Raw genomic sequence first — 11836 nt, forward strand, 5'->3', positions numbered from 1 at the left:
CTAACTGTGAACTAACTAGCTTTAGGACAGAGGACAGCCTGCAAAAAGAAATAAAGGGGTCCTTTTGTTTCTGCTTTTAGGTGACACCTAGTGCTGCAAAATATCTTAAACTCTAACCCTACTTTGATTGTAAGAAACTGTATGGGCCACACAAGGTTTGATTGCCAAGTGTAAAAGGAATTGTCTGTTCCATCATAAACAGAAATGGAGATGAATTTGGAGACAGCCTTGACACGTCAAAAAAAACTCTGAAAAACCTTGGGCTAGAATTTTTGATACTATGTATTTATTACCAATATTCTTTTACAGAAATTAGCTGGGTTTAATAACCAGAGAAGGAAAAAGGATTACTTGTAAGGCTACTGTAAATCATATTTCACAAATTTACCAAATCATAGTTAACATAATATACATACACCATTAAACTCAAACAAAGTTTTTTGAGAATAATTTCTGCAATTTAGATGTCTATATCACAAAATTCAACCACAAAACTTGTTCCCTGACATGCCAGTCCAGGGGAGCTGCAAAGAACTCAGACCTTTGCACTATATCATGGATTTTTACCAGGAGCAATGTTGATAATTAGCGTGATTCTTGACTGATATAGTTTCAAAAATACAACGGAAAACCGTATGCAGATATATATTGCATGCAGCCCCACTGAGACAGTTGTACTGCAGCAAAGGGTTTTACCAATATGTCTTTTCCCACACTGAATTCTCTCCCTATGGATCAGCGTTTATATTTTGGCAGTGCTCCTGAGCAAATACAGCTCTGAACACCCCCACCACACCAAAACACCAACAACCAAACAACCAGAAGCACCCACCACGGACATGCGTGACACCTGAAAGGGACAAGCAAACTCTGACCTGTCCAGATTGTATGTACAAAGCCAAAATTATACCTCAGGCCTTGTGCTTCTGGTTGGCAGCAGCCCAGTCCTCTTCAGACAGCTTCATCAGCACCCATACTTCTCCACGAGCTAGACCCAAAGTCCTACACAGGACATGAGCTGCATTACAGAGGTTCAAACGTTAATGGCAGCTTTCATACTTCTGGTGCAAAGGCTGTTTCAATGTATTTTCAATTTTTTATTGTTTAGGAAGACCATATTTCCATTGTGTTTACACTTAAATTTACTACCTTTTCTGTTTGTTTGCCTGGCATTACCTCTAACTAGTCTAGGAATTAACCTTTTTAAGCAAGCAGGAAGCACTTGATTCCTCTGATTCTGCGGTCAGCAGTTTCTTTTGACTAACACCACAGATGCCACGGCCTCACCTCTGGCCCCAGACCCCTTCCCACACGCCGTGCACCTGCCTGGAGGCGCACGAGCGGGCCAAGTGTGGAGGTGGTCGGTGTGCAGGGGACATGAGGACACATTTACGGGACACCTTTGGGTGCTTCAGCAGAGCTCGGGCTCGTTCTGAGCACACACCCAGGGTTTCCAGGAGCGCAGCCCTGGGCACACCCGCCCCAGCAGCACGAGGGGAGCACCCCGTGGGAGAGCCCCAAATCCCTCCCTCCTGGTACGGGCCGGGCCCCGCTACGCTCCCCACACCCCCGGCCTCCCACCATCACAGCCCCGGCCCCTGCCCACCTCACCCGGCCCCGTCCCGGCCCGAGCACCGCCCGCCGCCTTCCGGCCCCGCAGCGCCTGCGCCGCCCCGCCATGGCCACACCGCCCAAGCGCAGGGCCCGGGCCCAGCCGCCAGCCCCGGAGCCGGGCTCCGGGTCGGACTCGGGCTCGGAGTCGGAGTCATCGGGCGGCTCGGAGTCGGAGGAGGAGCGGGTGGAGGAGGTGAGTGGGGCCGGGGCACCGCGGGGGGCTGGGGGTAGTGCCTCGCCCCCGGCCTTGGTCCGCCTGTAAGCCTTGCCTTTATCCGGGCGTGCTCGGCCGAGGTTTGTTCTTCCAGGTGAGCGATTGTCGTCGTGCGTGGTTTGTCGTGACCGAGGTGAGCTGTGGAGCCACGGAAGCGTGTGCTGGAGCCAGTAGGACACTGCTGCGGACGCCCCCGTGCTCGCTAGGACCGAAGGTGCAGCGAGTGATGCAGTGACCAGCCGAGCTCTTGTGTGGAGCCACAGCCAGCTGCTTAAAAGGAGTGCCTTCAGCACACGTGTGCTCTAATTTGCGTTAATTTCTGTGTATTTAAAGAAAAAAGAGCCACACCAGGCATCAAGATCACATGTTGATATCCTCCCTGAGCTCTCTGTTTATTTGGCTGCACCTGCACAAGCAGGGAACGACGTGCTGGTTGTACAGCACAGCGCTGGGCAGGGGCTTCTTTCTGGGAGGATGGGCCCCAGATTTCAACGTTATTACAGCCTTAGGGTGATAAGGCCATTTCTCATTTTCATAGGGTGTAAATGGAGCAAAAGAGTAGAAGTATCCATGTGTTTTTTTTTAACTTGGTATATTTCAAAACAAATATTTCGCTAACTTTATTTTATTCACTAGGATTTTACTTTGAGTTAATTAACTTTTTTTTTTCTTAGATAAGGCCTCAGTTAGCTTGTTACCGAATAAAAAAAAAATACTTCTAACCTGTCACAATAGAAAATTAGTATCAGTCATACTAACGTGACAAAAAAGCACATTTACCACTTACTAGAAATATGTGCCACATAAAATGGATATTGACTTAGTTTGACCTTATATATTTTTTAAAGTGTGTTATGTAGCTTTCCTACAAAATGTTGGTAGAACAGTGGTTTATATGGTGGTGTTTGTGGATGAAGTTTCTTGAGCCTCGGAGCACTGTTTGAGTGGCAGGGGTTTTGAGGGTGTTTTCTGTGTGTCACGTACCCGTGCTAGACCACAGAAGAATATATGTGATAGTGAGTGTCCTGATTTTCATTTTCCCCATTTCAAAATTAGTTGTATACCTGTTTTCTGCATTGTAAATATGCTATTAAGGCTGTTCTCCCAGAGGGCAGTCAAGTCCATGACCTTGATTTGGGACTAGAGAGAGTTGTGGGTCTTAATGGGTGAAAAAGTAAGGCTTGGTTGTTAAAATCGTTGAGAAAGTGGAATGAAACCCAACAATTAAATAGAAAAGTCAATTTAGATGATCTTGAACAGTGATTCGCAGAAATATAAGTAGACAATACAGATTTGACAGGCAGTACTAGTAAAATAGAATAACAGTAGAATGTTTGGTGGATGCACAGCTTTTGTTCTGGAAGAAGGTACAGGTCACATCCTTTTTTTGCTCTGACTGTGTTTCATTGTGTGTCTACTAAACAGACTTCCAGAGTGGGATAACGATTCCATTGGTATTGGAGGAAATAGCAGAAGTATGGTTTCGGATGTAGTAGTCTAAATGTCTGCAGAAAAGTTCATCTTTAGCCAAGGCGTTATACTCCAATCCTGCAGTTTTAAGAGTTTAAGTGGCTGAGTCAAACTTCTTTACGCTGAGTGTATGTGGTTATAGTAAGCATAATTATGGGAACCAGATTGGGGGAACAAAGCACTGAAGGTTTGTTTACAATGCAATTTTAAGTTAATTTTAAAAAAATTCTTTCACAAGTGTGCTCTGAAGAATACAGAAGAAATGACAAAAAGTGTAAAATTAATGATGTTACTGAAAGATGGAAATAAGATCAATTTCTGATGTTGACTACTTCAAGTTTCTTATAGTCTAGCTTTGTTTTCATATGGCTTCCAGCAAAGTATGTTTGATTTTCTGCGTTTTACTTCTTTGTAGGAAGTGAATATTGAATTTGAAGCACATTCAATATCAGACAATGACTACAGTGGGATAAAGAAGTTACTTCAACAGGTACTTTGGTTTCTTGTTAGCTTGGACGATATTTCTGTTAAATAGTAGAGTCACACAGAGTTGTTGATTCATGTTATTTGTATGAGATCATAGTTTTACTGTGGTTCAGCTCGCGAAGATTAAATACACCCGCATTTTAATAAATGTGTCTACGAAACCACAGTTTCAAGAACTTTACCCAATGAACCGTAGGCCACAGTGTGTATAATCCTTCCTTCTTCATTGTGTTAGTTGCTGCCTGGAAAACCTCATTCAGTGTTAATCATCTTTTTGGAGAGCTTTTTATAAATTACAGCTCTAAATGTGTGTGTTCAGTGTGGCAGCTTCCAGTCTTCTGGTGGCTCTTTTTGTTCTTGTAAATTTAAGCTCAGCAACTATTCAGATCGTACCAAACTCAATACACAAAATGCCAGCTTGTGAAGAGTCAAGGAGCAAGCACTTTAAGAAGCTGCTTTTTGGTCGTTATGGTATCACATTGTAGGAATAAACAAACCCCACTAAATGGAAGTTAAAGAAGGTACACACCATTGCATAACAACTTAGAGAAATTTCTAATTTTATTTTCTACTGAGTGGCCCGTGATATGAGGTCTAAAACATCTTAATACTCGTTTCTTATTTTCCAGTTGTTTCTAAAAGCTCCTGTTAACACTGCTGAATTAACGGATATATTAATACAACAGAATCATATTGGAAGTATTATCAAGGTAAGATAGAAGTCACTTATGTAAATTAGGCACAATACCTTTTACTTTAAAATGAAATAACACTTTCCAGAAGTGGCTCCTGTCTTTAATGTTGTTTGTAATTTGCTTGTTTTCTTGGTTTGAGAATAATTGTTTTATGGGAGGTGAGATTTTCCATGTCTAGTTTCAACCAAATGAGGAATTTGTTTTACTCTTTCGATTGCTTTCTTTTCACATACAGAAGTCTCTTCAGTTTTCTTAATGAGTTTTGGTGTGGTAGAGTCATAACGCTGAAGTATCTCTGTTACATCTCAGTAAGAAATAGGACCTTATAATTTCCGTGCATTCTCAAGTTATAGAGAAGTATACACCAAAAATACTCCCATGCAATTTCTTCTTGTGGTTTCCTCAGTAGTCTGCAGAATTCTTTGGGTGTAGGAAAGGACCCTGAAGCAAGCCCTGAATTCCTTTTCCTGTGGCAGTGGAGCACTCTGCGGAGACCCCCGAGTTACTGCTGGCCAAGGAAGCTGTTCAGTACTGTACTGTATAGTGCTCAGGATCTCGTGGTGCTGTTCCTTTCAAAGCCAGACAGGCTGTGGCTGCAAGGCACAGTTATGCCATGGTACCTGGTTGCATTGTGTCATTGCTATACTTTCTCTTCTTTTCTCGTGCCACCATTTTTTCTGCCCAAGGTTAACATAATCCTTATGTTACAACTGCACGATCCCCTATTCCTTGGCCAAGTTTCTTACTGTGGAGTGTTGTTGAGCTTTTTCTTACCCTTCTTATTAAAGCTCTATTCTATGTTCTTTTTTTAAGGCTTTGTAGGTTTATTCCTCTGCATTAGAAACTGAAAAAAAAAATGTTTTGCTTAAGGTAGTGTTATCCCTTATACCAGTAAGCTGCATATTAAATATGAGCTATCAAATTTTAGTGCCTTTCAAAAGACCCTCCTGTAGAAGATGCATGACCTTGCTCTCTACAGCTGGCTCTAAATACACAGAGCCATTCCGTGATGTGGCACTTCCATAACCATAACCAGAATTTGTAGGTTGTGTGTTGGTACAGATTGCCTAGATGGTTGTCATCTGCAGAGCATCTTCTAGAGAGAAGAACATTTTTTGCTGCTGGGAGTGGAAATAGAATGTCAAAATGAATTGTTGCTTTTTCTTTATTAAATAGCAAGCAGAGGTCCAGGAAGACAGCAGTGATGAAGATGACGACGATGATGAAGTCTTTGGTTTTATAAGCTTCTTAAACTTAACTGAAAGGAAGGTTGGTATTCATGATTAACTTCTAGGCTGCCCTAAGTGAGGCTTTGTTCTGCTTTTCTGCCTTGTATAGCAAGCCTAGACAGTTGGTTCAGTATTCTGAATTTCTTTTCTTTCTAGTCCTGCATAACTTGCTGAAGGTCAAACGTAAAGCTAAGATTGGAATAGAGAATTAAAATTAGGTGTAACAAGTAGTTCCAGGGCAACTGGACTGTCACCCTCTCGTATTTCTTCACTTTCATCTTTTGCAGATTTCAATTTTTTCTGCTGAAGGTACTGGTGTTGTAGCTCCTAGTTGCATTCCTATCAGTTAAGAACCGTTGCTTGCCCTCAGCTTCAGGGTTGGTAAATAATTTCAGAGACAGTGCAGTTACAGTGCTTTAGGGACCACTTAGGAAATTGTTGATAGACCTGTTGAATATTCTCTTGAAGTTCATTTTCAAGATGTGTGAATGTAAAGGAAATGTACACTTTGATTCTAGGGTACACAATGTGCTGAACAAATCAAAGAGCTGATTCTAAGCCGGTGTGAGAAAAATTGTGAACAGCATGTAGTTGAACAACTGGATAAGCTCCTAAAAGATGATACTAAGCCTGTGGGTTTCCTACTAAGTGAAAGATTCATTAATGTACCACCACAGATTGCTTTGCCCATGCACCAGCAGCTTCAGTAAGTTGTTTTTTTTTTCCTTGATGTGATGTTGAACAGTACTTTTCCTTCATATCTCTTCAGAAATCTTATTTATATAGAACTGTGTTAAGAGAACTGATACTATAGGTATAAGTAGGACATGAACTGAAAAAAAATGATTTTCATCTCATATGAGATGAAATTTCCTCTCCTCTGTGTTTTTTTTAATACTTTTTATATCCTCGGGCTTTTCAAACTATACATTTAAGATGGTATCACAGCACATATTTTTAAGTGATTTCCTCTAAAGAAATAGCTATGTGTGTATTATAGTTTGTCTTTGTATTGCAGATTATTTTCATGTTGATCTAGGAAAATTTTAAAATTGTAACTTTGCTAATATTGAGCAACTTGGATATTTCTGATCATGTGTTAACATCTGGCTCTGGAACGGAAGTTTTGGATTTAGGGACAGTCTTACAAGGTGGATAAGTTCTGGCCCATGAAAACCACATGCAGTATTTTGATTAGTTTCGGATAAATGAGTTAAGCAGGTTAGGTGATGGTTGGTCTTTTCTGAATTCTTGTATTTACACCGTAGATTGGGTGACAGTAAGTAAATAAATCAGCTGTGATACGATGGTATATTGTTTTAATGCCACATTGAGAACCAGGAAATCATGTTGGTTAAGGAACTCTAGTAATTGAACGAAGATGTGTTGTTTTTGGTTTTTTTTTTCCCCTTTCTGTGAGGCGAGATTAGAAGTCAGATCAGGTTGGCTGCTGTTAGGCTCGTTCAAACAGTAACGTAGACCTTCAAGGAATTACTACTTTGATATGAAAGAAAACACGTAGATAGGGTTAGTCAGTAAGGTTTTTAAATTAAAAAACGAGGTACTCAAGGGCTTGATCTTGAGGTTTACTACTAGGACTGCACTTGTCACAACTCAAATTCAGATCTGTCTCTTTGTCTTAATGGTTTTAGAGCATTGCAGTGATAATGTGTAACACAAGGGTGAGCAAGAGTATCTTCTGGCTGTTAGAGCTCCTCGTGGAAGTGATAAAGTGATGTATTTCAAGGAGAGCTGCACTTCAAATCCTTTTAAACACTTTCTTTGCGTGAACAATATTCTGGAAAAAAGAGATATGTTGGCAGAGGGAGGTGAAAAGACATCCTTATTTTTATTGATTTAAAGTGCAAATAGTGTGTTAAGTACTAGGAATGCGTATACAATTTTTTTTTCTGAGGCACCAGTAGAAGAATAGGATGCAGTACAAATATACTTTCTATACTAATACATCATAAGTTTTACTTTTACACTGCTGAAGGTTTAACTTGTGTGTGTAAACATTTATTTTTAAATTGCACCTGTAAACATTAATTTATCTTTAGGAAAGAGTTGACAGAAGCACAGAGAACAAACAAACCATGTGGAAAGTGCCACTATTACCTTCTTATCAGCAAGACCTTTACAGAAGCTGCAAAGAGCAATTCTAAGAAGAGAGAAGGGAAGAGAAATCAGCAAAAGGAGGAATTAATGTTTGCAAACGCAGAGGAAGAATTCTTTTATGAGGTAACATACTCGATTCGATTAGTTCAAAAGGTTTATTTTTTCTTTACAACATCTACAAAAAAGTGTAGCACCATAAATTCAAGGGATATTTTTACAAAGATACGGTTACATATTTCTCCATAATAAACAACCCCAGTTCCCTCAGCATCTCTTCATGTCTTTTGTTTTCTAGTCCCTTCACCAGTTTCTTTGCTCTCCTCTGAACATGTTCCAGTAACTCCTACTATTCTTCTTGTAGTGAGGGGCCCAAAACTGAACAAATTACTTGAGGAGCAGTCTCACCAGTGCTGAGTACAGCGGGACAAGCACTCCCTCAGTCCTGGGCACCGTATTTCCGATGCAGGCCAGGATGCTGTTGGCCTTCTTGGCTACGTGGGCACGCTGCTGGCTCATGTTCAGCAGGCAGTTGACAGGCACCCATAAGTCCAAACTATTGATTAACCCTCTGCACTGGCATGAATTTACTAATGTGATATGTATCAGGTCACAATTAGCATGATGGTAAGAATGCTGTTGCCTAGGCACTGCCTGTGGCAGCATTACTACCTGATACCAGAGCTGTGAGGTTGATGAAAACAATGTGAAGGATACCTGCAATAGGCAGAGGCTTCAAGGGAAATATCAAGTGTTACTTTCTGTGCGTCTTGGCCTCAGAGAATTAACTCCATCTCTTTACTTATGTAGCGATGTTGAAGAGCCTTAATTGAATGTAATAATTGTCAGACTTGTGAATGAAATGTCCACGTTTTGAGGATGAATGAATAAATGGTAATGAATCTGGGCATTGAATTTAACAGGGTGTCCCAGGACTTCTGAGTTTTCCTTGCAACAATTTGTTACTCATTTTTAGTTTGGGGAATGGTGGAGTTCTTGTCTTTAATCTTGAATAATAGCAAATGCAGAAGACTTGCTAAACTGCTGACTGGAGAAGACTGGCTGTGAGCTTGTGAATTGCTGGTTGAGTAGGTTAGCTTTGTCAGAGGGATTTAAGCTAACATGATCTACATAACAAGTCGTGTTTGAGAGCAGCAGCTCAAACAACAGGTAGTAGCTTGTAGGGTGCTCTAACTTGTGTCTAATCATGCGTCACAGCTTTAAACACTTAAAAGAATAAAGTTTCCAAAAAAAAAAAACCTGCAGAGTATTCTGTTGTTGGACTTTCAATCAGAACCTTCAGTACATGGTAACACTTAAAAACAGATCTCATTTCCTTCTCTTCTAATGTAGTTAGACCAGTGTCAGAGAAACAGCTGTTGAGGCTTTGTTTAGATATAGTAATGCAGTTAAATGTATTTCTCTGAGAATTCTTCCCAAGAAACTTAACAGATGCAAAGCTCTGCAGTTGTGTTGTTGGTATTGTGTGCAAAGCTGATGTGTCGATTTCCTTTTGGATGCTTGTTATTTTCAAAGACTGCTCAGAATATGGCCTTTGAAGATGAAAACAAGTAGACATCACTTCCCTTTTCTATTATACTCAGAAGGAGTATATTAATATTAAGTGTAAAAATACTGAGATGAAAATATTACTTCCAATTTCCCAAGGCAGGCTGCCTACACAATTCTGGTCACAAGTGAAATCAAGAAAGACAAGGATGCAGGAAATTAAATTAAAAACGTAATTTGAAACGCATAGAAACTTTCAGTGTTTTTTTTTTCTTTTTCCAAAGCTTTAAAAATATTATTCTGTAATGTTATTGTTTTGTGAAGAGCCCATTGTTCCTTCATTTCTGGCAGTGCCTACAGGATAAAGTCCTTGCACATGCATCATGGTTAATGGCACAAGTTCCTTGTGTAATCATTCATGACGTTCCTCTCTGTAGAGGCTATGATATGGCTATGATTATATTTCTTGGGAAGAAGAAAAAGGTAGCTGGGCGCATTCTTGGATAATTATAGGGAGTACCGCTGTAGCCTCTGTGCAGCAACAAGTTTAGGGTTTTCTTTTTGTGTTTGTCACAGCAGCTTTACCAACCGAAAATGAACTCTGTGTAAACATGCTATTAAAAAAATGAAGGGGAGAAGCTTGTGATGCCCATGCGTCTACCAGGTGTTACATTCTCGAAGACTATTTTGCGTTTGTTTTTAAGTTATTTAGAGAAGCGTTTTAAAGACTAATTGTACGTTTTTATCTAAATTGTAATAATTTTCAACTCAAGTGGGTAGACTCAAACTGAACTTACTTTTCTTTGTAAGTCTTTCTAGCATTTTTAACAAAATAATTTAACACATTCTGAAGGATATTAGAATCCTTCTGATACTAGAATTCCTTCCTAATCCTTCTAGATTAGTCTCTGAACTTAAGAATATATATGTGCTAAATAAATTAGTGTTGGAGTGTATATCCTCCCCAGTCACACAATGTTAATTAGATTTCCATAAAATGGTATTAAATGCAGTGAGGCAGATACTTAGAGCTGAATAAAAGAGAAAAAGAGAGATGCCTTCTTGCACTTGTCAGCTCCTTGGCTGTGCTTTATTCTGGTCCTTAAAATGTTATTGAGGGAACAGAAGAAAAACTCTATTACAAACAGACTTGGAGTTGATTAAAAGTTTAGGGCCTCCATTGCTCAAATTGTTTGTTCTTTAGCAAAGCCACTCAATTAATTTGATGGTTCTTCCAATCTTCCCAAATTCAATTTACAGCCTTGAGGTACAGTTAGTAAATAGCCCAACTACAGGGAGACTGGAACTTAACTTTCCCTGCAAAGGGTAGATGTTAGATTAGTTTTTCTCCTTAGGAGTTCAGTTTATACTTCATAAACTGGCTGATGTGACTACTAGAAATGCTTGTTAAGTAAATTTTTTCCTATCCATCAGGCCTTCCCCATGTTGCCTGCACCAAACAATCCCCTTTCACATGGGCTCCATTCTGCCTGCAGTCTCTTACTGTTCCTCTCCTCTGGGTTTTGGCTGATCTGCTAATTCTCAAGATTACACAGCTAGTGGTTTGCTCTTGTTCCAGGGTTGAAGGTCTAGTATTATTAACCAATAATGTTATTGACCATTTCTATTGCATCTAATATTAGGCACAATGGCTTCTAAGGGTCCACATTTCTTGATGCAATAATATGAAAGGAGATGCTGTTTTAAAACCATGTAAAATGAGTCACAGTAAGCAAATGAAGGGGTATTAGTTTTTCCTTTTTGTTTTTTATTCTGATGCTACCAAAATGTAATGATGGCAGTCATTTTAGAGTTTAATATGAGTTGTAAAATAAGGTGAAAAGCAAATAGTTTAATGCACTTAATAGTGGATTCTGTTGTAGGTTGTGTTGGTGGACTTTCAATAGGGAAGAAAATAACTTTCTTCTTAACAAGCATGTGCATGATAGGATCATTATTTTTACTTTGTTTAGGTGATGTATTATCTTCAGGCTAATCAAAACACTTAATCCTAATGCATTTATTTCTGTTGCTTAGAAAGCTCTTCTGAAGTTCAACTATTCTGTGCAAGAGGAAAGTGACACCTGTTTGGGTGGCAGATGGTCCTTTGATGATGTACCAATGAAACCTTTGCGGACTGTTATGGTAGTTCCAGCCGATGGAATTAATGCAATTATGGATAAACTCAAAGACTATCTCTCTCCATGAACTTTCCTATAAAGTTTTTTTTTATAAATCAGACATGCAAAACTTTATATTTTTCAGAAGATTACTATGGAGTTAACGGTTTTGTACTGCTGAAATGCTTCCTCTGTACACTTAAAAGACAAGTAGTTGGTACAACTAAAAATACCCATCAAATTAATATTTCAAAATATTGTATCTTGCTGTACTTTGGTATCATCATTAAGCAGTCAATAAAAGTCCAGTGTTACAAAAAAAAAACTGAAGAACTGCTCAAAATGTTTTTAACCAGATCTTAGTCATATATTACGATGGAACAA

The 11836-nt window shown here is 39.5% G+C and overlaps 2 protein-coding genes across 9 annotated transcripts in view; one reads left to right on the forward strand and one right to left on the reverse strand.

The window, feature by feature from the left end:
- The window catches only part of UROS (uroporphyrinogen III synthase), an 18756-nt gene extending 17093 nt beyond the window's left edge, over nt 1–1663 (reverse strand). Inside the window, exons 1-2 of one of the 8 annotated variants that reach the window (XM_040562840.1) lie at nt 1607–1663; nt 876–1002 (exon numbers count right to left, since the gene is read on the reverse strand). The gene's annotated coding sequence lies outside the window, so the exon portion shown is untranslated. Of the gene's footprint in view, nt 1–843; nt 1019–1199; nt 1459–1606 lie in introns of those variants that run through there. The other 7 variants (XM_040562837.1, XM_040562841.1, XM_040562835.1 and 4 more) reach the window with 7 other exon arrangements.
- LOC121072809 (BRCA2 and CDKN1A interacting protein) lies at nt 1639–11777 on the forward strand. Its single transcript, XM_040562846.1, has 7 exons — nt 1639–1807; nt 3714–3788; nt 4414–4494; nt 5656–5748; nt 6227–6414; nt 7769–7949; nt 11370–11777. The coding sequence occupies exons 1-7, from the start codon at nt 1679–1681 to the stop codon at nt 11538–11540; spliced, it is 918 nt and encodes a 305-aa protein (XP_040418780.1). The 5' UTR covers nt 1639–1678; the 3' UTR covers nt 11541–11777.
- The last annotated feature ends 59 nt before the right edge of the window (nt 11778–11836 follow it).

This window comes from Cygnus olor, chromosome 7 (genome assembly GCF_009769625.2).
Source record: "Cygnus olor isolate bCygOlo1 chromosome 7, bCygOlo1.pri.v2, whole genome shotgun sequence".
NCBI classification, from domain to species: domain Eukaryota; kingdom Metazoa; phylum Chordata; class Aves; order Anseriformes; family Anatidae; genus Cygnus; species Cygnus olor.

Coding starts and splice junctions, on each gene's coding strand:
- LOC121072809 (XM_040562846.1), top strand. CDS start 1,679: ATGGCCACACCGCCCAAGCGCAGGGCCCGGGCCCAGCCGCCAGCCCCG. Junction 4,495..5,655: donor ATATTGGAAGTATTATCAAG/GTAAGATAGAAG, acceptor TTTATTAAATAG/CAAGCAGAGGTCCAGGAAGA. Junction 6,415..7,768: donor CCCATGCACCAGCAGCTTCA/GTAAGTTGTTTT, acceptor ATTTATCTTTAG/GAAAGAGTTGACAGAAGCAC.